General features: G+C 45.6%; 2 protein-coding genes across 2 annotated transcripts in view; both read left to right on the forward strand.

The window, feature by feature from the left end:
* Positions 1–4,093: 4,093 nt before the first annotated feature.
* On the forward strand, positions 4,094–9,292 carry DNAJC22 (DnaJ heat shock protein family (Hsp40) member C22). Its single transcript, XM_045463675.1, has 3 exons — positions 4,094–4,222; positions 5,157–6,104; positions 7,731–9,292. The coding sequence occupies exons 2-3, from the start codon at positions 5,265–5,267 to the stop codon at positions 7,914–7,916; spliced, it is 1,026 nt and encodes a 341-aa protein (XP_045319631.1). The 5' UTR covers positions 4,094–4,222; positions 5,157–5,264; the 3' UTR covers positions 7,917–9,292.
* Positions 9,293–16,859: 7,567 nt separating this feature from the next.
* The window catches only part of LOC123591378, a 76,057-nt gene continuing 67,180 nt past the window's right edge, over positions 16,860–25,736 (forward strand). The window contains exons 1-2 of the mRNA XM_045465646.1: positions 16,860–20,818; positions 21,579–21,658. Coding sequence (XP_045321602.1) covers positions 19,908–20,818; positions 21,579–21,639 — 972 coding nt within the window. The 5' untranslated portion in view covers positions 16,860–19,907 and the 3' untranslated portion in view covers positions 21,640–21,658. The remainder of the gene's footprint in view (positions 20,819–21,578; positions 21,659–25,736) is intronic.

The raw sequence follows: 25,736 nt of genomic DNA on the forward strand, positions 1-25,736 counted from the left end.
GGCGTGTGTGACAGGGATGGATGAGTGTGGATCACACGTGTAAGTCAGTGACAGCGTGGGTCAGCGTTAGGAATGTGTCGACCTGATTTTGTCAGTGGTGGTGTGTGTTGTCTGAGGATCAGCTGCAGCCTCTTCCTTCATGTCTGTGCTTCCCCCCCCCCCCCCCACTACTTGCTGTCAGCTCTCTCTCTCTCCAGTTCTGTAGGAAATGGCAGTGTGCACAGTGACAGCTGAGGTATGCTGCTGGGGGTGGGGGGGATAGATGTTAACTGTGAGGATGCTGGTCTGGACAACTGCTCCTTTCCACCATTTCCACCCAAAATGTCACCTGTTCCCCAAGCTTTCTGAAAGTAGTGGATGCTTTTTGCAAAGCTTGGAGACCCATTTGCTGAGTCCTGGGGAAGGAAGTGGTCACTACTAGAGTTTTCTATAGTCCACACTCCTACATATACACAATCTTCATCCCATACAGGATGTGCTCTCCAGCCCATCTGGGTCCCCAGGCTGTCAGAGAGGAGAAGGTGGGTCTCAGGCACAGGTCAGATCATCAGACCTCCAAGAGAGCCCATCTCTTTGGGGCCTGGGCTAGTGGCCCTTGGGACCCTTACCTTTTGGACCTTAGGTCCAGTTACTAGTTGATACCTTGGGAGAGTAATGCTAATTATAGTCTGATTCCTTACCCCAATAACTCTCTTTCTTCACCTGGCTTTGTCCTCCCCCACTCTCAAACACACTAAAAGGTCAAGCCGAACTTTCTTCCCAGCCCTGAATCTCCTAGGTCTATAGGGCAGAGTTGGGGGTGACTCTGGATCTCTGGTTGCCTGCTTTGTTCGCTGGCTCTCAGTCACCTTCCCTTCGCCTTGCTCTTCCTCATAGCCAGGGTGTCTCTTGGAGCCTTTATATCTTTGTCTCTGTACCTCTCCTTGCGTCCATGTTTAGGGATCTCCTCCAAATTTGTCTTCCTACATTTTGGGTTATGTCTTTGTTCCTCTAGGGGTTCTCTCTTTGGGAATACGCCAGTGCAAGTTGAGGTCCATGGGAATGGAAAAGAGAGCAGGGCTTCCTTCCTGCCCCCATCTAGAGGCGACTGAAACCCAAGGATGGCCACACAGTGTCAGGGCCTGGCCACGACCAGGTCGCTTCTCATTCAGGGCACAAGCACCTGGTCGATGCCCCGCGGTCCCCCCGCCCCGCCGCCCCGCCGCCCTCCTCCAGCCCCTCCCCCGCCCCCTCCGCCCGCCTGGAAAAGGCAAATTTGACATTTTTAAATCCCGAGCCTTAGAGGGATCGATGCGGCCCGGGGGCCCCGCCCGGGGTCGATATTCCTGATTGGGAAGCGGCCGCTGCGCGGAGTCCGCGTGTAAATCACCCGGACTGGGGGAGGGGGCACGGGCGCCAACCGCGTCCCCCGCAAGCGGAGCCAGGCGGGGTCCCGGCCCGGGCCGACCCTAGGGCAATGGAATGAGGAGACCCACTGGCCTCAGAGATCGGGAGACAAGCCCGCCCAGGGGCTCTCCCCCCTCCCGGCCCAGCTCTGCCAACTCTGCGGGCCGGCTCCGTCTCGCTTCAGCGGCCGCCACCCTCCGTTGCCCCTGGAGCCGCCGGGGAGGCCGGTGTCGGAGCCAGCCATGCGGCGGCTCCTCTCAGGCCGCTCCCGCGGGGCCTGGGCTTCGGCGGCGGCTGTCACGAAGCCGACATGCCGGGCGGGCCGGCAGGGGCGGGTGGCGGGGGAGAGGAGTGGGGGGAGGAAGGCTGGGGCGGCTCTGGCTCACAGTGGGCGCGCAACAGATGTTTGCGCTATTGAGGGACAAGGTGGTGTGGGGCACCCGGCGGCGCGGAGCCTGGGGCTGGAGGGCGCGCGCGGGGCAAGGGGTGGCCTAGACTTGGGGGCGGGGGTGGGAGTCTGGCCACCCAGCGGGGGTGAGAGGAGCTCTGGGGACCGTTGAGCTGAGATAGACCCCCTCCCGCTATGACCAGGGTATAAAGAACAAAACAGAATGGATAAGCAGGGAAGTTTGGGCCCCACCTGCAACGGCCTCCGCGGCCCCTACCCTCCAATCCTCACAGTTGTCTTTTGGAGAAACTGAGGCAGCTGAGGCTGAGAAGGGCCAGGAAGGTTAAAAGCGGGATCAGCAACGAGGCTGGGACGCCAACCAGACTTCCCGCGTGGGTCCCCGGATTCACCAGCCCGCCCCGGTCCTTTCGTGGGTAAATACTCCGCCACGTCCCCCACCGCAGTTGAGACCCTCCCCTCCCGCTTCAGCTTGTCAGATCCCCCCACTCCCCACCCCCCCCCCCCCGCCAGTTTATAGAACAACAATTTGGGGAAAACAATCCGGGCCGAGTGACGGCCCCGTAATTGTGACAAAGTGAGTGCGGGCGGCTGGAGAGAGCGCTAGGGCGGGAGCGCGGCGGGGCGAGGCGGAGGCAGGGGCGCCTCCTGCCCGCCCCGCCGCCCTCTCGTTCTCATTCCAGTCACCTCCCATCCTCTCCTTGACTCTTCTCCAATTCTTCTCCCGGCCCCTCGCGCCTCCCTTCGCTTGTTCCTCCATCGCTCTTCCCTTTCCTCTCGGTAACGGCTCCTCTCCCGCCCCCACCCCCGACCGCCCCTCCCTCGATGTGCTTTTTCTCCGCTCACTTCTCCCTCTCTTCTCCGCCCCCCACTCGTTTCTCCATCTTTTCCGCGCACTCCTGTCGCCCTTGGGCCCCTGGCTCCCACCGCACAATCCGCTCTCTCCCCGCCCAGCCCTCGCTTCCTGAGCTGGAACCCTGGGCACCCTCCCCGACCGCCACTCTTTGGGAGGTCAGCTCAGCCCAGCAGCCCTGGGTTCCTCCGGCCTCTGAGCAGGCTGCGCGCGGCCAGGCGGCCAGCCCCTTCCCTCTGCGTTCCGCCGCTGCTTCCCCCACCCCGCTTCCAGCGCCGGGAGCGAGTTTGTTTGTCCAGCGGCGGCCGCCGCCGCCCGAGCTGTTTGCCGAGCTTAGCGCGCCGCCTCTCAGTGCGGGCCCAATTAAGTCTCATTCATTATTCAGCGCCCTGTCCGCCCCCGCCCCCCAGCTGGCAGCTCCCGCGTCGCTTTGGGGCCCCTCCCAGCCCTGGCCCCTCGGTGAGCCTTAAGGCGCCTTAGGAGAGCCATGTTCCCTCCCCGGGCCGGGATAAAGGCTGAGGGGCTGGCAGTGTGAGGGCCACCAGGCCCACCCCACCCCCAGGTCAAGACTGGGGACTTTGGAGAGCCAAGCCTTTCCTCTACAGAGGAGGAAACAGGCCCAAGAAACTACGTGACTTGGCCAAGGTCACGTAGCAGAGCCAGGATTGGAGCCCAGGGCATTGAAGCGAAGGCATCTTGCATCCCAGCTCTTTCCCAGCGTCGAGGTGGGAGGAAGGCAGACGACTCTGGTGCTGCGGCTTCGCTGTCGCTCTGCTCTCTGGGTGGGACGCATATCCCTTTTTGCTAGTGTTTCTGCCTCTCGCCCATAGCCTTCAAGATACAGCAGGCTCGGGCTCCCACTAGATCTGGAGGCCCTTCAGGTTCAGGCTCAGGTCTAGACGTAATTCCCCTGACTAGCAGGCCTGGGGGCGGGGCAAATGAGGCAAACTCGGGCTGGGGGTCCTCTCTGCAGTCAGTCCGTGGGTGAGTCGGCCTTAGAGGAATTGGAAGTGGAGCCATCCAAGGCCGTCTTGAAAAACAACAGAGTAGGAAGAGCGTGCACCCTGAGAGGGACAAGTCACCCCCTCATTTGTAGGGATGGAAAGGGGCGATCAAAGGCCTATTTTTGCGTTTATAGCGAACCACTCGGGGCTGCTTTACCCCGGCAACTGGACAAGGTGAGTCTGGAGACCCGCCCGGCCCCGCCCTTCCGTGAGCGGCAGCGCCACCTGGCGACGGTGGTGCAGCGGTGCAAGCGCGCTCGGTTTGGAGTGGGGCGCTGCGCCAGCCTGGGTAGGCTGGATTCGCCCTGAGAGTCTCACACCGGGTTTACCCGACAGGGCGGGCGAGAGGAGCCGAGGCTGAAAGGTGATCCCAAGGGGACCGGGTGTGTGTGTGTGTGGGGGGGGGTGCTTAGGGAGGGGCCTGACCCGGACGGCCCCACTTCCGTGACACAGCAAACACAGAAAGACAAAGTCCATTTGGATGGAAGTGAGAGCGGAGTGACAGGGGCCATTTTGACTCTGTAGCCAAAGGAAATGACTGGTCTGACGGGGTCTGGGAGCCGGGGTACCCAGGTACGGCAGTCCACCCTGGGACTAGCGAGTAACTGGCTGGTGGTCATGAGGCCTACTAGGGGGGAGATGCTGGCAGGCACACGTTGGCATCTGGCTTGGTATTCTGGGGGTTCAACCGGCCTCTTTGGAGAGACTCCAAGTCTGCCCTGGAAGGAGGTAGTTGAACTATGGAGTGCCAGGGTTTAGGTCAAAACGTTAGTTTAACAGAACTGTTTAAGTGGAGGGACTTCAGGACCTCTTTCAAATTTGATTTGTGGGAAGATTTCGTGGCCTGGAGAGATGGGAAGGCTGGAGAGGAACCTTGGCCATGTGTCTGAGGGCGGCCATAGTGCGAGTCTGAGGAGGGCTAGGGATGCCAGGGGACTTTCAAAATGTGTGGGCACTTTAGAAGGGCATTCTGTTCACTCCTGTTCACTCCATTCTCCCATGAATCATTCCAGGAACCAGTGGTCCGAAATTTAAGCTTCTGCTTTTCTGTCCATGTGCTGAGTTCTAAACCAACTGAAAGCATTTAAAACATTTTTCTCCCTTAAATTTGGAGTTGGCTGTGCTTATAAAAAACAGAAATGAAGGGCGCCTGGGTGGTTCAGTGGGTTAAGCCACCGATTTCGGCTCAGGTCATGGTCTGGTGATTTGTGGGTTGGAGCCCCGCATCCGGCTTTGTGCTGACAGCTCAGAGCCTGGAGCCTGCTTTGGATTCTGTGTCTCCCTCCCTCTCTGTCCCTCCCCTGCTTGTGTGCTCTCCGTCTCTCTCTTTCTCTCTCGAAAATAAACTTAAAAAACAAACAAACAGAAATGAGGAGCCAGACCAAAGGGTATGGGAGAATCCGCATTTCAGGGACACTCAGGAAGATCTGCACTTATTATTGGAAGGAGAAATGGTTACTCTTAGGGGCCTGGAGATAGTCTTATGACTGCTTTTTTCATCTCCTAGGGTCTGGAACCATGACAGCCATGTTTCTCACAGATGACCCCAGATTTCTGCACTCTGGGCAGTATGTCAGGTGCCACTGGACTTGATCTGACACCCTTTACCTAAAGGATGGCCAAAGGGCTCTTGGTGACCTATGCCCTTTGGGCTGTAGGAGGCCCTGCTGGGCTCCACCACCTGTACCTGGGGAGGGACACTCATGCACTGCTCTGGATGCTTACCCTGGGGGGTGGCGGGCTGGGCTGGCTCTGGGAATTCTGGAAGCTCCCCAGCTTTGTAGCTCAGGCCAACAGAACCCAGAGGCAGAGGCAGAGCTCAGTAGGGAGGACACCCCCTCTCAGTTTCATTCGCTTTGTTGCCCAGGTGATAGTGGGCATCTATTTTGGCCTGGTGGCTCTCATTAGCCTTTCTTTCATGGCCAACTTCTATATTGTGGGCCTCCCACTGGCAGTTGGCTTAGGGGTCTTGCTTGTGGCTGCTGTTGGCAACCAGACCTCAGACTTTAAGAATACGCTAGGGGCAGCATTTCTTATTTCCCCTATCTTCTACGGCCGCCCCATAGCCATCCTTCCCATCAGCTTGGCTGCCAGCATCACAGCCCAGAAGCATCGCCGCTATAAGACTTCAGTTGGGTCAGAAACACTCAGTGTCCGGCTCTACCGTCTGGGCTTGGCTTACCTTGCTTTCACAGGCCCACTAGCCTATAGCACCTTCTGCAACACAGCAGCCACCCTTAGCTATGTGGCAGAGACCCTTGGCTCCTTTTTGAGTTGGTTCAGCTTCTTCCCCCTCCTTGGCCGCATCACAGAGTCTGTCTTCCTTCTGCCTTACCGGATCTGGAGGCTGCTGGTGGGGGATCCTGGTTTCAGCAACAACTCCTTCCGTGAGTGGGAGAAGCTCTATGAGTTTGTTAACAGTTTTCAGGATGAGAAGCGTCAGCTGGCTTACCAGGTAAGTCTTTGTTCCCTCTCATTCCTGTCTGGGAGTGAGAGTTCTTTCTTTGGGCTTCTGTGTGCAATGGGTGAAGGTACAGGGTCACTAACAGTGAGTGGGAAAAGATAGGTATATATTGTTTACTTTTTATTGAGGTGTAACATATATAAAGTAACATATAACATATATGGTGCCTTGGTGGCTCAGTCAATTAAGCATCTGACTCTTGATAGTGACTCAGGTCGTGATCTCACAGTGGTGAGATCAAGCCCTGTGTTGGGCCGTATGCTGATGATGCATTTTATGTATACATCTATGTAACCACCACTCAAACCAAGGTATAGAATACATCCAGCACCAAGAAGTTTCCCTTGTGTCCCTTCTCGCTCTAGACTCCTTTCCTTGGAAGAATCTCTATTCTGACTTCTATTACCGTAGATTAGTTTTGTCCATTCTTGAACTTCATACAAATGGAATCATTCGGTATATACTTTTATGTCTGACTTTTTTCCTTTTTATTTTTTTATTATTATTTTTTTTAACATTTATTTATTTTTGAGACAGAGAGAGACAGAGCATGAACGGGGGAGGGTCAGAGAGGGAGGGAGACACAGAATCCAAAACAGGCTCCAGGCTCTGAGCTGTCAGCACAGAGCCCGACGCGGGGCTCGAACTCACGGACCGCGAGATCATGACCTGAAGTGAAGTCGGATGCTCAACCGACTGAGCCACCCAGGCGCCCCTGACTTTTTTCCTTTTTAAATTAACTTATTTTTATTTTATTTTTTTAAAGTAGGCTCCACACCTAGCGTGGACTTGAACTCACAACCCTGAGATCAAGAGTCACATGCCTGAGACAGCCAGGCACCCCATGTCTGATTTCTTTCATTCAACATTATGTTCGTGAGATTTATTCATACTGTTGCATGCACTATGAATAAGTACTGTAACATTTATAAATTGTTTCCATTGTTGTGTAGTATGCCATTGTATAAATATACTACACGGTATCTATCCATTCCTATTGTTGATGAACATTTAGGTTAGTTCCAATTTGGGGCCATTCTAAATAAAGCTGCTGTGAACATTCTTGTACATGTCTTTGGTGGACATATATGCTTAGTTCTCTTTCACGGAAGAGATCTTGTGAGGATGGCGAAGTCCCAGGTTAGAAAACGGGCAGCTGTGGTTCAAAGCAAAGCTTGGTTCTTGCCATCAGATCCAGAGCTAGCCCATGTTTCAAAAGGCTGGAATTCTAGGGGCACCTGGGTGGCTCAGTCGGTTAAGCGTCTGACTCTTGGTTTCGGCTCAGGTCATGGTCTCGCTGTTTCATGGGTTCAAGCCCTGCATTGGGCTCTGTGCTGATGACATGGAGTCACCTTGGGGTTCTCTCTCTCCCTTGCTCTCTGCCCCTCCTCCACTTGCACTGTCTCTGTCTCTCTCAAAATAAATAAATAAACTCAAAAAAAAAAAAAAAAAACAAGAAAAAAGGCTGGAATTCTAATCTGAGGTTCTGGGCCTTTCTCTCAGGCAAGTAAAAGCCGACTCCAGAGATAGCACAGCCTGATTTAGCAAGGAAGTGGGGAGAGACCCAGGTTCTCTGAAACGTATGGAATTCTAATTTTCACCTTCTGTTTCCCTAAGGTTTTGAGTGTCTCAGAGGGGGCAACAAATGAAGAAATACATCGAAGATACCGGGAGCTAGTAAAGATCTGGCACCCTGATCACAACCGACACCAGACAGAGGAGGCTCAGAGGCACTTCCTGGAGATCCAGGCTGCATATGAAGCCCTGAGTCAGCCCAGAAAGCCCAAGGGATCCTGGAGGTGAGAAGAAATTGCCCCTTGAGGGTGGACTCTTCTGGCAGAGCTGAGCAGCTTGTCCCAACCCAGCTTTGCCCACACAGGCATTCCAACAGCATTGAAGAACTGGTCTGTTTGCAGTGGAGATGAGAAAACCTTAAAGGAGTGAGAAAGCTATTGTAGTGGAATAACGTTTCTGTTTTGAATTTCTCAATTGTCGGTTATTGTATTCCTGATAAGTTCTTCCTAAAACTAGATAGTGAAATTAAAGGCATGTTATAAAACCAATAAAAATATCTTTTAGAGAATATACAACCTTGCCCACCCTGGTACATTGATGAGCGATGGAAGAAGATTGTTTAACAATTTCTTTTCTCTTTCTCTCGTTTTCTTTCTTTCTCCCCTTTCTTTTTTTCTTTCTTTCTTTCTTTCTTTCTTTCTTTCTTTCTTTCTTTCTTTCTTTCTTTCTTTCTTTCTTTCTTTCTTTCATATGCAAAGTACTGAGTTAGGAGATTGAAGGAAAAATATGAAGGTTCTCATATTTCACAAGCTGTCCTGTGGCAATAGGGATTTGATCTGTAGATTACCAATGGGTAAGAGAGGGGTTAAATGAGAAAAATTGCAGAAAAATATCTTAATTCTATTTATAGGAGAGCTTTCTAGGAGATCCACTTTTCCTAAGAAGGAACAAGCTGCCGTGGAGTGGGGGTAGTACCGCTATCGCAAACTTTTCTGCTTGGTGAAGTATTGTAGGGAGCCCTGAGATTTTGCTTGGGTGGTTGCACTGGCTGAATTCTCAGGTCTCCCCCTGACCCTGAACTACATACTCTGCTGCCTAGGAGCTTACAGTCTGGTGGGGGATATAACATACACAGATATCCAAGTTCACCTCCTTCAGCGTTTTGAACTAAGTGTCATAAGAATTATAAGTGGAGTACACTGGAACATTGGAGAAGGGGCAGATGACATTGTTTGATGGGGACTCATGGGAAAATTTACGATTTTATATTTCATGTGCCTTTATGAGGGCTTTGGGGAAACTGAGGGAACCAGTGCTTGAGTATCTCAACAGGGTCTTATTTAATTTCCATGTAACTAGCCAAGTGTGGAAGAAACGTCTAGGTTGGATAGGAAGACTGGAGAACCGGAACATGATGTTAAACTTATATACTTTACTCCAGTTTTCTTGCTCTTCTTTTGTGTTTGTGTGATCCCTCGAACTTTTTTTTCGGGAAATTAACTCTGAGTGAGATATATATATATATATATATATATATATATATACACACACACACACACACACACACACACACACACATATATTTTAAAGTAGAATTATTATTTTGGCTAATACTCTTTGCAGATTAAAATAAAATCTGGTCTCATCTGATCAACTGAGAGGAATGAAATTTGTAGATGTGTTTTTCTTTGTATTCATATATAACAAAACTTGAACAGTTTTTGCTAATGAATTTTTTAAAGTTTATTTATTTTGAGAGAGAGAGAGAGAGAGAGAGCATGAGCAGGGGGAGGGGCAGAGAAAGGGAGAGAGAGAGAGAGAGAGAGAGAGAGAGAGAGAGAGAATTCCAAGCAGGCTCCATGCTATCAGCACGGGGTCCAGTGCAGGGCTCGATCTCATGAACCCTCCAGATCATGACCTGAGCTGAAATCAAAAGGCAGATGCTCAACCAACTGAGCCACCCAGGTGCTCCTACCAGTGAATTTATATACCATGATTTCAAGGCCAAATTAACTTTTACACCTTTGTAAAGTTGCCAAAAATTGATATGTTTCTTTTGAAAAATACTTAGAATCTGTGAAATCATCACATGGAATTTTAATGAGGTATTTTCATAGACCATTGATTAGTCACTTATTAACATGATATCTAGTACTACTTCTGCACAATGTAAATATATTAAAAATAGTCTATTAGGGAAAAGGAACAAAAGAGTGATTAGGGGCTTTACTTAATTTGGAAAATATTTTACTATTCTCAAATTTTGTTATCAACTTTTGTTACAAAAATATGGCTACACTTTAATTTATTAAAATAGGAACTATTGGGGCACCTGGGTGGCTTAGTCGGTTAAAATTCCAACAAAATTCCCACAGTTCGTGAGTTCAAGCCCCACATCAGGCTCTCTGCTGTCAGCACAGAGCCCACTTCAGATCCTATCTCCCTTTCCCTGCCCTGCCCCCACTCACACTTTCTCTGTCTCTCAAAAATAAATTAAAAAAAAAAAAAAAGAACTATTCAGGAGCAGTTTCTATTGTTTCAACATGAGCAATGCTACAATAAATATCTTTAAATGTGTGTACTGGTGCTTTTTGTTTTTTTGAGGCTGGATTCCAATAAGTGATAATATAAGGTCAAACAGAATGTATATTTAAAATTTTCATTGATACTGTATCAGGTTACTTCTGGAAAATATTCTGGTAATTTATACTTCCTCCAGCAGTGTAAGGAAGTGGCCCTTTCCTTGGAATTGGAATAGACTGTTATCACTCTTTTAAATTTTTGCCAAGATGATGGGTGAGGAATAGTATCTGACGACTTTAATTTGCCTTTCCCTGACTCATAGTAAAGGTCAGCATCTTTTCAAATTTTGTTGGGTATTTGCATGTCCTCTTTAGTGAAAGCCTGAACATAAGTATTTTCTGCTTTTAAAAAAATATTATCTCCAAAAAAATAAATTATCTCCTACCTGTCTTTGTGAAATCTATTTTGTTGGTATCCTCGCTTGTAAGGAACCTTAACTCTTTGTCGTATGTGGTGTAGATATTCTCCCCCAGTCTATGGCTTGTCTTTCAACTTTAAGCATGAGTTTTAGAATCAGAAGGATTAGGATTAGGATTTTAACGTGGTTTCATGATTTTCTAGCTGTGTGATCCTAGGTTTCTTTAGTCTCTAAGAGCCTTAGTTTCCCCTAAAATTGAGATAATCGTATGTACTCTTAAAGGGTTGCTGGGATAAGGAAACTAGCATATGTAGAGTGAGCAAATATAACTTTAATATAACCCTTTCCCCCTTTCAGCCATGTAAGGAAACAAGGCTTGGGTGTCTAGGGGAGTTAATTGGTATGGAATGAAGGTTCTACGTGTAAGGCTGAAGTTTCCTAGAGTGTATTAGTGTATTTTCTATTAAAAAAATTCCTTTTGGTTTCTTGCAAATCACCGTATGAATGCTTACAAATAAGGATTTGAAAGAAGTAAATAGGAATGATGGATTGTGTTGTGGTGGTAGCATATAAATGGTCCCTCTTCCTCACCTCCTCTTTCCTAGACTCTCTGTCTCTCTTGTTTTATAATTAAGAAAAATTCCAGGGGTACCTGGTTGGCTCAGTCAGTTAAGTGTCTGACTCTTGATTTTTGGCTCAGGTCATGATCACATGGTTCACAGGATCAAGCCTCATGTCAGGCTCTGCACAGACAGCAAGGAGCCTGCTTGGGATTCTCTCTCCCTCCCTCTCTCCCTGCCCTTCCTTGGTCACACTCTCAGTCTCTCTGTCTGTCTCTCCCTTTCTCAAAATAAACAAATCAACTTAAAAGGAAAAATTCCAGCCTTTTTTTAGCTGTTCATGGGGAACCAGGGAAGTGGTTTGTGTTTGGCTGTTCTTAGGCTGTAGTTTTAAAATGGGTCAGAGCTCATCTGGGCCAGTTGGGATAGCAGAAGTCCTCAGAATGAGACAACTCTGAGGGTAAGATGAATCTCATGGGAAGGAGCTCACTGCTTGTGAGATGGCCCTTTTCACTTGCAGATTGTCTTTGCAGAACTCTCTTGTCACCCTTTGGCAGATTCATTTCGATTAGGGAGGCTATTCCCTGACATCTGGAGTCTCAGTCCTTCTTTGCAGGACAGAGAGGTATTTCTACTTTCTGAGATGCTATGGCATGGTGATCTGCCGTCCACCTCTTAGCCACATTGGTTACTTTAGTGTGGATTAGTTTAAAACTTTGCACAGGAGAAATTTTTGTAGGTATGGGCTGGGGCACATGGTAAGAAGTGAGAAAGATGTTATGGCATATTACCTCTTAGTAGGAAAGACTCGTTAAGACTCATATTTGGATTTCATCTTCCTTCTTGCCCTGGCCTATGAATGGGTTCTGAAATTGAGTCCTTATCAGGATTAGACTACCTACACTCCTTCCCCACTCATTCCAGGGACATCTGTTCGTATATCTCATAGTGGTATAGCCCAGCCATTTTTTGAAAAGAAAAAAATGGCACAAAATTATGGGAATTGAGAACTTCTGGAAGGGAATTCTGCTTTGCTAACAACGCTGGGACATTATTATCATGAAGAGACTTTTCTGGGGATGTGATTCCCAAAGCACCTGATATAGCGAAAATCAGCTGTAAGTAGAAATTCACTATAAAATAACTCTATATTTATATAAACCAAGATATTAGCAAGTGTGAGGTCTTCCTTATTCTCCAACCAAGAAGATTTCATGAAATCCAATGATTTCATATTCTCCCACTCCCACAAATAAAAAATGTATAGGGCCTTTTATTTTATTTATTTATTTTTTTTTAAATTTTTTTTTTCAACGTTTATTTATTTTTGGGACAGAGAGAGACAGAGCATGAACGGGGGAGGGGCAGAGAGAGAGGGAGACACAGAATTGGAAACAGGCTCCAGGCTCTGAGCCATCAGCCCAGCGCCTGACGCGGGGCTCGAACTCACGGACCGCGAGATCGTGACCTGGCTGAAGTCGGACGCTTAACCGACTGCGCCACCCAGGCGCCCCGTATAGGGCCTTTTAAAGAGTTGGAAGGGAAGTGAGAAGGCCTCTATGCCAAGTGCTCATTCAGTGCAGGACCTGAAGAATAGCTTTCCTCAAAGATTTCCATTTTGGCATTGGCTTCAGTTGGAAATCTGCTACCTGTTTCACCTTTTGGACACCCTTAATCGTTAAGTTCTTCTATCGGACTAAAATTTGCTTCCCTGTAATTTCTAGATATGCCATCTCTTGTTACAAAGAACAAAACCCAACAACAACAACAAAAACCCTTCCTTGATAAGCAGCTGCCCTCATCTCATATCCTTCGAAATCTTCTCTTTTTTAGATTAAACAATTGCCTTGTTTAAGGAAGCACTGTAGTTTGGTAGGAAGAGACGGATGGAGAAGTGCGGACATAGGCTTCTACCTCCACCGCTTGGGGGACCAGCCTGCCGTTTTACCACTCTGGGCTGCAGTCTGTCCCTTGTAATAGGAGGAAGTTGGACTTACATGCCCTTTGAGATTGCTTTCCACACTGAATGCTGGGTTCTTAACTCTTCAGCTGAGGCTTGTGCTAAATGATTCTGTTTGTCATCTTCTGTCTGCCCTCTTGTGGACACTGTCTTGGGAAGAAAAGAAAATATTAAATTGCTCGAAGAACAATATAATGGCTACCCACCCACCCCCCAAATAAAAAAATTCACCTACATTCACCTTGCTGTCTCCACCTATTCATTTTCCCTTTTAGTCCTCATCTGTAAATGTACATAATTAATTTTTACACGATTGTCTCATATCAAGGACACAATTTTGTACTGCTTTTTCCCCCTCACTGAATCATAAGCATTTTATATATTATTATGAAGATGTATATATATGTGTATATATTTCTATGAAGACTTACATGTATTTAATTGATATGTAATTCACATGCCATAAAATTCATCCTTGTATACAGTTTAATGATTTTTAGTATATTCATAAGGTTGTGCAACTATCACCACTAGCTAATTTCAGACGTTTTTGCCTTCCCTAAAACAAACCCCATACCCATTAGCAATCACTCTCCGCTCTCCCCTCCCCCAGCCCTTGGCAACCACTAATCTACTTTCTGTCTCTATAGATTTTCCTATCCTGGACATGTTATATAAATGGAATCATACAATGTCTCCTTTTGTGTCTGGCTTTTTTCACTTAGCATAATGTTTTCAAGATTCATCCATGTTGTAGCATACATTATCATTCTATGTTTTTTATTTTAACTTTTCAAATAGCGTATCATTATATTTTAATGCTGTATAATATTCCCCTTTTGGGGAGACATTTAGGCTATTAATGTATATATTTTTTTGTTATCAAGAATGCTGCATCGATATCTTCATGTTTCTAATTCATCTATTCTCTTGAATTATTTCAGAATAAATTCCCATGGGTGGGATTACTGGGTCAAAGGGTATGAACATTTTTATGGCTCTTGTCAATATTGCTCTTAAATTGTGCCCAGAACTAAATGCAATTCTCAGATGTGTTCAGACAGAACGGGGTACTGTGGGGCTATTAAGTTCTCAAGGTCTGGACAATATATCATCCTTGAAATCAAGCAGTCTAAGAATTTATTAGCTTTTTTGGTTGCTCATTGAGCTTATAGCCAACGAAGGCCCTTAGATCTTTTCCTGGGTACTGTGTCTTAAAGCTATGCTTGCATCTACTCTAGGACCCAGGAGGTTTTTGAGGACTCCCTGACTTGAATTTAGTATTTCTTTGTTTTCTCTTTTCTTTACCAGTAGGTGGTCCTAACAAGCCAGCAGGAGCTTTGGGTTTATTGCAGTCTTAGCTAAGAACTGCAGATGGCGCCTTAAGGCTGTTGCAAGGGTCAAATATGTCCCTTCACATTTTTTTTTTTTTTTTTTTTTTTTTGGATCTGGTAGTGATACCTCCTTAGTAGGTTTATTACTAGAGTTCAGTCCTCCTCTTTTGTTGGGAAAGAGAGAGCAACTGTGAAGTTGGATCTGGGTATTATTCAGGGCAATCTCTAAATGAAATGTGTTTCCTAGATGTCATTTGATCTCCTGGGGGACTCTGAGGCAGTCTGTCTCATGTGAGAGCTTTGCTTGAACACACGTTTCATACCACTGCTTTGGCTTTTGATGTTCACACCCTGAGAAGCTGATTTTTTGGTTTCTCTTCATGTTCCTTGCCATCTTTCTCTTGGTCACCGTAAAAGATTGAAATATGTTCAACTACCTGGTTTTATTCATTTGTTTTGTTAAGGTGGGTTTTGAACAACAAAAGCGAAAAATTTATGTAGGATTCTGCTGCATGAGATTTCATTTCAATAATTTGTTGCTCAATTTTTTTAATGTTGTATTTACTTTTGAGAGAGAGAATGGGTGCACCTGCGAGTGGGGGAGGGGCAGAGAGTGAGGGAGACAGGATCCAAAGCAGGTTCTGCTCTGATAGCAGTGAGCCTGATGCGGGGCTTGAACTCACAAACTGTGAGATCATGACCTGAGCTGAAGTCGGTCGTTCAACCGACTGAGCCACGCAGGTGCCCCAATTTGTTTCTTTCTTTATTCTCATTTTTCTTTTCTTCCCAATTATTTTCCTTCTCCCCACCTGTCATCCACCCTTTCCATTAGCCCATCTGCTTATTTGCAAACTATTATAACTTTAAGTATGACCTTCAATTTTCTTGGTTTAAACCTCACTGACAAGTCTCAACAGTTCCCGGTATGGGAAAGTTGGAATCGTTTTAAATCCATTCTGTGCCATACCTTAGTCCCATTTCTGGACTGGGAAATGTTGTGGGGAATATTGATCGTCTGCTGGGCAGTGACTGACTTAGCATGAGAGTCTGACTTTGTGAGCACCACCTGAAGGGGCATTTTTCCTAGCATCAATAGGTCATTCACCTTTCAGATGAATTAGTATAAAGAAAGGAACAGGAAGGATATGGGGGAAATATACCCATAACCACCAGTTTGGACTTGGCTTCTGTTGATACTTTCTCCTTTTCACTCCTGGGGTCCATGGCAGAGAGTGCAAATTTACTGCTTTTGGATTGGAAAGCAAATAGCTGTTCCATATGGGCACATGGTGTCATATTATTTATATTCAGTGACTGGAAACCCATGGCCTCTCAGCAGTTGACTTTTCTTGCACAGCCAAAAGACTGATCATTTTAGACCCATCTCCCTATCAACTCTAATTCTTTTCCATCAGTGTGTTTCCTGTTCTCATGTTCATGCCTTTGCTGATGTCACTCTTCTTTCCTATAATTCTTTTTCCTCTCTGCTAATCCAAATCTCTACTCTTCTTTTACGATCCAGCTTAAGGTTTATCCCTAAATGATACCTTCACTGATTAATTCCATCTCCAGTAATCTTTCCCCCTTGAATTCCTTCAGTATTCTTGTGAAGTTTGGACTATCCTATCAAGCATTTTCCTACATATTGCTACATAATCATTCTCTGTCTCATGTTTGTAAGTCTTGTCACTTTAACTATACCAAAGCCCCTTGAGGGCAGCGACTGTCTTCTCCCCATGCAAATAACAGGATATTTAACAATGCAAACAACAGACATGTTACTTAACAATTTAAAGCCTCAGTTTTCTCATTTGTTATATGGGAATAATGATGCCTGCATCACAGAGATGTTGAGACAATCAAATGAGACCATGTGTTGAGAGCGCTTTATAAACAATAAAACATTTTGCAGAGGTTAGTCATTATTAATTTTAAAAAATGGTGACAGACTGGGATACCTGGGTGGCTCAGTCAGTTAAGCATCTGACTTCAGCTCAGGTCATGATCTCACAGTCCGTAAATTTGAGCCCTACATTGGGTTCTGCACTGACAGTGTGGAGCCTTCTTGGGATTCCCTCTCCCTCTTCCTCCCCCTCTCTCTCAAAATAAATAAATAAACTTAAAAAAAATGGTGACACGCTGTATAAATGAAGGAGCATGCTGAAATTCCATTAATAAACTTATAGTAAAGCAGTATTAGTTATTGATTGGCCTTATGTATAGAAACAAAGTCACTAAAGGGCAAATTCACGGCAGCTGGCTGGCTTAGTTGCTAATGGATGCCACTCTTTTTTTTTTTTTTTTTTTTAATGTTTATTCATTTTTGAGACAAAGCATGAACAGGGGAGGGGCAGAGAGAGAGGGAGACACAGAGTCCGAAGCAGCTCCAGGCTCTGAGCTGTCAGCACAGAGCCCGATGCGGGGCTCAAACTCACAGAGTGTGAGATCATGACCTGAGCCGAAGTCAGAAGCTCAACCAACTGAGCCTATAAACATCTGATATACAATTGGCTATGTTACTCCTGTCTTTGTACCTCAGTTTTGTTATCTGTAAAATGGGAAATGCTGACCTAATCAAACCCATTTAATAGAACTTTAGAAAATGAATGTTCAAAGAAACATGAATCCCATGCAGAAGTCTCTTAGGGAAAAAAGCTTCCTTGGGGGAAAGCTGCATACTATATAGTGCATTCATTTGATTGTTAACAAAGTACATTACCAAATTAAATGCTCTGGGATGTAAAGAAACTAGCTTAACTTTATCTTACCCAGTGTTTCCCAAACTTATTTGCAACTGGAATAGTTTTTTCAGGTCTAGTTAGCACTCCATGATGCTAATTTTCTAAGACACAAAGTTTGGTCTGCCCACATGAATACTCTTATTAGGTACTAGAGGTGGGGCAATCAAAGAGAAAAGTACACCTTATGAGACATTCTCTGGTGGTCTTCTTGCCTATAGTGGTTTGTAGTTTCAACTTTAGTTAGCAGACACTTCTAAGAAAATCATGTTAATTACAGTCATTAATTATCAAGTCTCCAAGATAATGAGGAAAATTTTTGTTTCTCAGACTAAATTCAGCCTCTTTTTTTTCCTAATAAAAATATGGAATCTGACAATCAATCACTTCAGATACAAACTATCAACTCAAACAAACATAAGAAAAATTTTGATTTCCAGGATCTATTTGAAAACATGTCAAATTAGGTCTTTTTAACATCTGCAAAATATATCTGTCAAGATGAAGATTATGTCATGACTTATCCTTAGTTCTAATTTTGCCACTTGATCATTAGGTAACCTGGGATAAATTAATTCCCTTAAGGCTGAACTGAGACATATGGATGTTGTTTCAAAATGATCTTTTGCAATCCTTAGCAGTCACTTTAATCATTTCAGAAATTTGGTTGTTTTTGTGTTTTCTTCAGAGTATGTCACAAGTATTATATGTCGAATTTATTACAGCATTTCTTGTCCTCCAGTACCTCCAGTATAATTTACAGATGGACTTTAAACAATTTGCACTTCTTTCCTTTTTTAAAAAGTTTGTTTTTAGAGAGAGGGAGAGAGTCCCAAGCAGGCTCTGCACTGACAGCATGGAGTTTTGCAATTATTTCAAAGCAGTCGATGATCATTTTGTTTTATTATGCATACACAATAGAAAACATATATGTAAAGAACCAAGATAAAATTAATCTTTATAATTCAGGTTCAAAAGATATTTTTGAAACATTTATTCAATGTCTTTTTGGAGAGATAGAATGTGGCATGGAGAAAGGGTGAAAGTGGGCCATGAGTTACAGTACCCCTCTTGCAAACTCCACTTAGCAAGTTGTATGCTCTATGTGACCCACACTTTCAACCACACTTTAAACTACACTCAGAATTCTCTCTTAGAGATCTGTTAAATATGATATTCTTCACATTGTTAGGTTTCCAGTGATGCTTTGACAGCTCTCATAGATTGGGCCTATGCATGCTCCTTAACTCACCTCCCTTCTATATATCTACATATGGAATATCTGCATATAAAAACTGTCTCCCATTAGACCACTGGCTATCTTAGGAGAGGCATCAGATGTCTTTCCTAACACTGTGAGATTTCCAAAAGTAGACTTTATTTTCCTCCCAAAGAAACAATATTGGTTCTGCAGCAACAAGGGGCCCTATAATGAAGAGTTTTCTAGGCAACTTTTGGTAGGTGAAATCTGTCATTATGGAAGGGATCTTGGATTCTCTTGGTCAGGTACCATTCTTCAGCAGCATGAAGTTTCCCATTAAGCAAGGTCATAGCATTCCATTTCTACTCGGTATGGGAAGGAAGGGACATTGTGGAAGAATTAGTCACTCATTCCTGTGTTCCTACAACACTTTGCACTTTTTGTTTCGACACTTTTCACATGCTATTATAGTTAATTATTTAATAGCTTTTATCCTCCTTTACAATAGGATACTCTCCTTGTGGATAATCTTGCTTTTATTCTTCTTTGTAAGTGACCCAAAACCTAGAACAATGCTTACCACTCATTGGGTACTTATTTCAATTTAGTGAATGAAAAGAAAGCAGATATTTGGAAAGTTTGCTTCTATTTGAATGTTTTGAGAAAAGATGCAATAGTAAGCAACCTATGTATAACGCCCTCGCTAGCTGGGTGACCTAGTCTTTTGCTTGTTTAGATCTGTAAGTGATACGATTGGATTAGACCAGGCTTTATTAGCCAGGGGTCAGTGGGCTGCGGGGTATTTTTGACCCTCCAACCTCGTGCAAAGTTAAACACAAAGGACGAGATAACTTCTGGGTATCTGAGATCTGGCTATCTGAGATCTACTACATACACTACTTCATTGCAGGTACTGCGACTGCATGTACATCTGGAAAACAAACCTGTGCCTGTGGTGTCTAGCTATACATACTCATATACATTTCCAGGTTTGTCGCTGATGCCTGTCCAGAGTTCCTTAAGCTTTGGCCTCAAAAGCTAAGAACATGGGGACAGATCCTGATTAATCTTTTCAATGCTGTCTAAATCCCCAGCCTCTGGCCGCTCCTAATCGACCACTGACCAGTTGACGGTGGGGTGAGTACTTCACACTTTCACGACACTGGGTAGAAGGCTGCACAAATACTACAGACGGTTTTGGCCCTGGGGAGGTTGGGAATCTGATCATGAAGTCAGAAGGATATTTAACAGAAAGATTCACTGGCGGCCTGACCACAGCCGCACGGAGGAATGTAGACGGCTGAGCAAACCAGAGATCCGACTCAGAAATGGGCTTGGGCAGCGTCTGGCATACGTGGTAGAGAACCTTCAAGTCCAGAGGTTATCCTGCCCTCGATCCCGCACCGGCCTCTACGGACTCCCAGGAAGCTGAGCGGCCGCGAAGTCCGGACGTCCGGGAATTGCCTGAGGTCGGGGACTCTGAAACGGCCTTTTGGAGTCAAAGTTGGGTCGGGAAGCAGGCAAAGGAGAAGGCGCTGGAAGGCCATGGGGCGGAGTCGTGAGCAGCGAAAGGCAAGGCGGCCTGAGAGCGCGCGTCCCCGCGAGAACCTAGATATTATAAAGCCCCTCGCAAGGTTCCTCTCGATGCGCCCGCCTTCGGCAACCTCCGGGAGAGTTTCGGCTCTTTCCGGCAGTTCCAGCTCCGGCCCTTCACTCCCAGAGCGCGCTGTTACCCCACTCCCCACGCCGCCCGGCTCTTTGTGGGCCTGGGCTGTTCTGCAAGTGGGTACATGCTCTAGTACTACCCGTCCCCACTTTCATCTAGTTTGTTGCCGACCCACTCCTCCAATCCCTACCCTTCCTCGTTATTCCCAGTTCCCGGCGACGCCCGAGCACCCTCAACTGAGGCGCGCGACCCGGCGGGCGTTGCGAGGCGCGAGGGGCTGGGTCTCGAGAGGAGCGGTAACCCGACGGACTGGAGCCCGCCTCCCGCCCGGCGCCTCTCCACTCGCAGATCCCTGGCGCGCGGGCTGCCTCCCGCCCGGCCTTCGCGCGCTGGGTGGCTGCAACGGCCTCGAGCTCGGCGCGTCGGGTTCGCGCCGGCGCGAGCACGCGCCTGTGCGCTGGCTGGCTGGCGCGCACGCGCCCGAGCGGGCTCCGGGGCGGGGCGAACAGCGCGAGCCCCGGCGAGGTCGGTGTGGATCTGCTGGCACTCCGGCCCCCAGCCGCGGCTGCGATCCCCAGCCCGCCGCCCGGCCGAAGCCGGGAAAGGGGCGGTGGGGGCGGGGCGGCGTCCGGCTCTGGGAGAGCTGGGGGAGGAGCGAGGCGGCGACGGCGGCCGCTCTAGAAGAGGAGGAGAAGGAGGCGGAGGAGCTCCTTTCCTTTTCTCAGACCTCGGAGCGTCCGGGACGCAGAGCCCGGAACTGGGGGGGACGCGGCGTCTGCGGGGTCCCCGGGTAGGTGAGGCTGAGGGTGCTGGGTGGAGGGGTTGGTGGGGTGTAAAGGGGGCCACAGAAGTGCAGAGAGCGGGCTCGAGGGAGGGCACGGCGGAGGGGGTGGTTGTTGGGGGTTGGGGTATGGACAGGAGGGGGACGTGAGCCCTTTGGGACCCGGAGTGCCCAGATGGTGAAAGCCTTCTGGGGTCAGTGGGGCAGGCCGAAGCACACGGGTCCGAGTTGGGGGGTTTCCAGAGCACAGGCCAGGGAAACAATGGAGTAAGGGGGGACTCTGGTGTGAGCGTGTGTGGGGTATTGGATTTTAAGAAACAACGAGGGATCGAAAAGAATGAAAGAATGGGTCGTTTGGGTTGAGAAGTACAATGAATTGGGAATGCAGTGGGTATGCGTAAGGTCATCTGTGTGGGTGTCCGAGGTCCTCAGGATTTGGGGGCAAAGTGGGATTTGAAAAAAGATAGAAAGGAATGGGGGGGGGGCGGAATGGAAAATAAGGCAAAGGGTGGCAGAGAAATAAAATAGATGTGGTTTGGGCTTGATTTAAAGTGGAAGGGTAGATCTTGTTTGAGAGTACAGGGTAGGTGGACTAGAGTGGTATCTTTCTCCTAATTCATCCAGGATGATTGGGTTCTTTTGGAAGGTGGGTCTTTCTCAGGCATGTCCCTCTGCTGAGTACAAGCTATTCTTTTAATAATTTGGTTATTTATGGTCCATTTCATCGATGAACCATCCCTGTAATATTTATTTCTCTTATGTTCATCAGGTTACTGTGTGTAATTTACCTGTGGTTAATGAAGCAGAGGAGAACGTATCACCAAAAATAAGCATCTTGCTTTGAATTAGGTCAGTGATAATGCAGAGTTCAGGGTGTTTGGGGGAAAGAGAACCAAGAGTTTGTTTTCATTTAGACCCAAAGGTGATGAATAGCATTGATAAAATCGAAGTTATCTATACTTTGTTAGAATTGCAGTTTCTCACTGAGAAATGTTCATATACCATCTGCTACTGGATTTATGCTCTTGGGAGAGTTTGGGTTCTGCCTCAAGAAATTCTTGATGCTGATTTCAAATTATCAGGCTGCCTTTTATCTTCCAGTTTGAATTAAGGTGATTTGAAAATACTGTGGGAAAGTATTTCTGGGTCATAATCTTGGCATTTCCTTAATACTTGGATTTCCAGACCAAATATTGAATGGTTCTAGATACAAGATTGCCGATTTTGAAATTGTATTACCATTATGTGTTCATAAATAGTTGATGTTAATCTTTTTATTTGTTGGGTATTAAGTTTTGCTGACTCACCTAAGATTTCTGGGAATTTATCCATTTATATTTCTCAGCTAGGTCTTGGATAGTAGCATTAGACTAGTTTATAAAGGTCCAAAATAATGACCTCAGTTGTCACTTTTCTTATATCTTACAAAAACTGAATAAAGCAAGGAGTGTCTTCATTAGTGATAATGTGGCTTTTTATTGACCTCTTACAGTAGATGAGGCAAGGTGCTAAGTTTGTTTTGCATGCATTATCTCATTTAATTGAATCCTCACAGTTATTTCCTGTGTTATAATTAAGAGGTTAAATAACTTGCTATGGTCACAGAGGTAGTAAATAAAGCTGCATTCACACTGGGCTCTGTTGGATGCCTTCTTTATGTCTTTGCTGGCTGGTTCTACTTGCCTGTCTTCCTCCTCCTAATCTTGGTTGTAGTACAAGCAGCATGAATTGGTTGAATCTTGGGTTTGATATGATAATGGTGATTTAGATGAAGATTGGGTTAGTGGGCTATATCTGTAGACTTTATAAATGTTTATTGCTCTTGTGAATTAACAAGTCTTCTGGGGTCCTGTTAAAGCTAATCTTGCTAAGGGTTTGACCTGTGAACAGGCTTATTATTTTGTTTAGTCTAGTGTACTGCTGAAGTACTGTGCCTAGGTGGCGCTCTTCCTTGTAGAAGTCAACACAACCAGTTGTGGAGTCAGAACCAATTAACTTTGGAAAACAATTGAAAATTGTGGAGAGCTCAAGTGCCCTCCCAAGCACCTGTTGAGTCCACAGTTGGTACTGGCATTATCTCTAAATATAGACAGGATCCTCTTAGAAACCAGGAGTGAAACAAGTAGAACTGAGAGAAACAGCTGGGTCCTGAGGGAGGAGCCATAGGTTGCTGGACAAAAACATCAGCATAGCCCCTGGGGACTGATCCAGGAGTGGCAAAGGGCTACAGATACTAGTGAATGGCAGGAGGGGAGGGTTGAACATATATGTATTCTTGGCACTGAACTCAGTGTTTTATGTATATTACTTCATAAGATCTTCAAACAACCCTTATAAGGCAGATGTAAACATTATCCCTGTTTTTGAGATGAGGCTCAGAAGGGTTAGTGTACAAAGTCGCTTAATAAAAGCAGTAAAGGAAGTTATTATTATTATTATTATCATCATCATCATCATCATCATTGCTGCTTGCTGTTTCCTATTGTAGTGGTTCCAAAATTAAACTTGGGAATTAAAGTCACTCTTTAGGATCCGCTGTGCTTCTTGTTAAGAGTACAACTGATTATTTCAGTCTTGTTACTTCTATTGGAGACTAGAAGGAAGAGCTTGATTTTTTGCTGATTTAATTGTTGGGAAGGAGAGCCCACTCATTATTTAGTGAATGATCTCCTGTAAAATATAATTCAGCTTCCTCAGCTGCTTAGTGTAAATCTGTAGCAACATGAAAATGGTGTGTCCATCCCTCCTATTCCGAGGTCTTGACTTTCAGGTAAGTTATCTAGGCTGTGGAGGATGACAGTGAAGCATGCTTGTTACAGACTCTTACCACTTTTCTTGATGTTTTTGACACAAAATTGTGACCATCATTCTTGCTCAGTTACTTTAAAAAGTTGTGGTAAAATATGGATTATGTAAGATTTACACTTAAACCATTTAAAGTGTATGGGTCAGTGGCATAAAGTACACTTACATTGTTATGCAGCCGTCACAACCATCCATCTTCAGAACATTTTCATCTTCCCAAACTGAAACTTTGTACCTATCAAACAACTCCCATTCCTCTCTTCCCTCAGCCATTCCCCTTTCTGTCTCTATGAATAGGACTACTCTAGGGGTCTCATACAAGTGGAAGTAGTAGAATAATAGTGTTTGTCCATCTATGTCTGGCTTATTTCACTCAGCACGATGTCTTCAAGTTTCATCAACGTTTGAGCTTGTGTCAGAATTTCATGCCTTTTTAGGACTGAATAATACTCCACTGTATGTGTGTACCACATTTTGTTTATCCGTTTAGACACTTAGGTCATTTCCACCTTTTGGCTATTGCAAAAAGTGCCGCTAGGAACATTGGTGTGCAAGTATCTGTTCCAGTCCTTGCTTTCAGTTCTTTTGGGTATATGCTAGAAGTGGGATTTCTGGGTCGTATGGTAATTCTCTGTTTCATTTTTTGAGGAAATGTTATTACTTTTAAATGGTGATTTTATTTGTGTTCACCCGAAGGTAGCACTTGGCCTTATGTTTGAAGGATGATGTTTTCTCTATTGACTTTTTCTATACTGTTTGTAGGACACTTGTACTGGAAATGATTCAAAAGGAAATGATTTACCTAGTTGTCACGGCTCTCTCTTAGCTTCTGCCTATTTATGTTTATGTATCATGACATCTGGCAAGCACATTCAAATACATTTCAACTTAGCAATAAAAGTACTTTTGAAAATCTTTCAGACAGTTAAGCTGATGAGGAAAATGGGAATATCTGTTGTAAAGTGTGAAATATATCCAATGTGGAAGGAACCATTTGTTATATGTATATAGATCTTTCCAGTCATACCTGTAAATGTAGATAATCGCTTAAAAACATTATCTGTGGGGCGTGTGGGTGGCTCAGTCAGTTAAGCATCCTACTCTTGATTTCGGTTCAAGTCATGTCTCAGTGAGATTGAGCCCCGTGCTGTCAACATGGAGCCTGCCTGGGATTCTCACTCTTCCTCTCTCTCTGCCCTTCCCCCATATTCTCGCTCTCAAAATAAATAAATAAACTTAAAAAATATTTAAAAAACCCATTATCTATACGTGTGTTTGAAAAATGGGCCAGTAGTATAGAGCATTTTCAGTTCTCTTCGCTGCCTTTGAAATCCAGGGTGCTTTTTTCATCTAAAGATGTTTTACATGCTGCTGGTTACTGTTTAACTTGTTCATCCCTTCATTCATTGAAAAAAGTTTGAGTGCCTGCTATATGCTTTAAGTATTTCAAGAAGGTAGCTGTAATGTAGGAAGTAAAATTGGCTCAAGTCATTTTTTTTTCTCCATCTCTCTCTCTCTCTCTTTGAGTTCTCACATAGTACCAAATATAGTTGAAATAGCTGCAGACTGATAGTGAACTCTCTCTTAGGGATGGGTCTAGCCTCCCATTTCATTTTTTCTAAATGTCACAAGGGGGTTAATTATCCCTGTGTCTTGCTTCTTGAGATTATTGTTTACAAAGGGACTTTAGGCTCCTATGCCATTTTCTGGGAGCTTCACAAAAGAGCCCACACTTACTTAGAAGTGGTCTGTTGTGGGGCACCTGGGTGGCTCAGTTGGTTAAGTGTCTGACTTCGGCCAGGTCATGATCTTGAGTTCGAGCCTTGCGTCAGGCTCTGTGCTGACAGTTCAGAGCATGGAGCCTGCTTCAGATTCTGTGTCTCCCTCTCTCTCTCTGCCCCTCCCCCCCTCAAAAAAACGAATCAACATTAAAAAAAAAAATTAAAAAAATAAAAAGAAGCGGTCTGTTGGTTCTGAAATACAGTTGACCCTTGAGCAATGTAGGAGGAGTTAGGGGCACTGACCCCTGTGCAGTGGAAAATTTGTATATAACTTTGGACTTCCCAGACACTTAACTATGTATTATATATTGTATTCTTATGGTAAAATAGCTAGAGAAAAG

This window comes from Leopardus geoffroyi, chromosome B4 (assembly GCF_018350155.1).
Source record: "Leopardus geoffroyi isolate Oge1 chromosome B4, O.geoffroyi_Oge1_pat1.0, whole genome shotgun sequence".
Lineage (NCBI taxonomy): Eukaryota > Metazoa > Chordata > Mammalia > Carnivora > Felidae > Leopardus > Leopardus geoffroyi.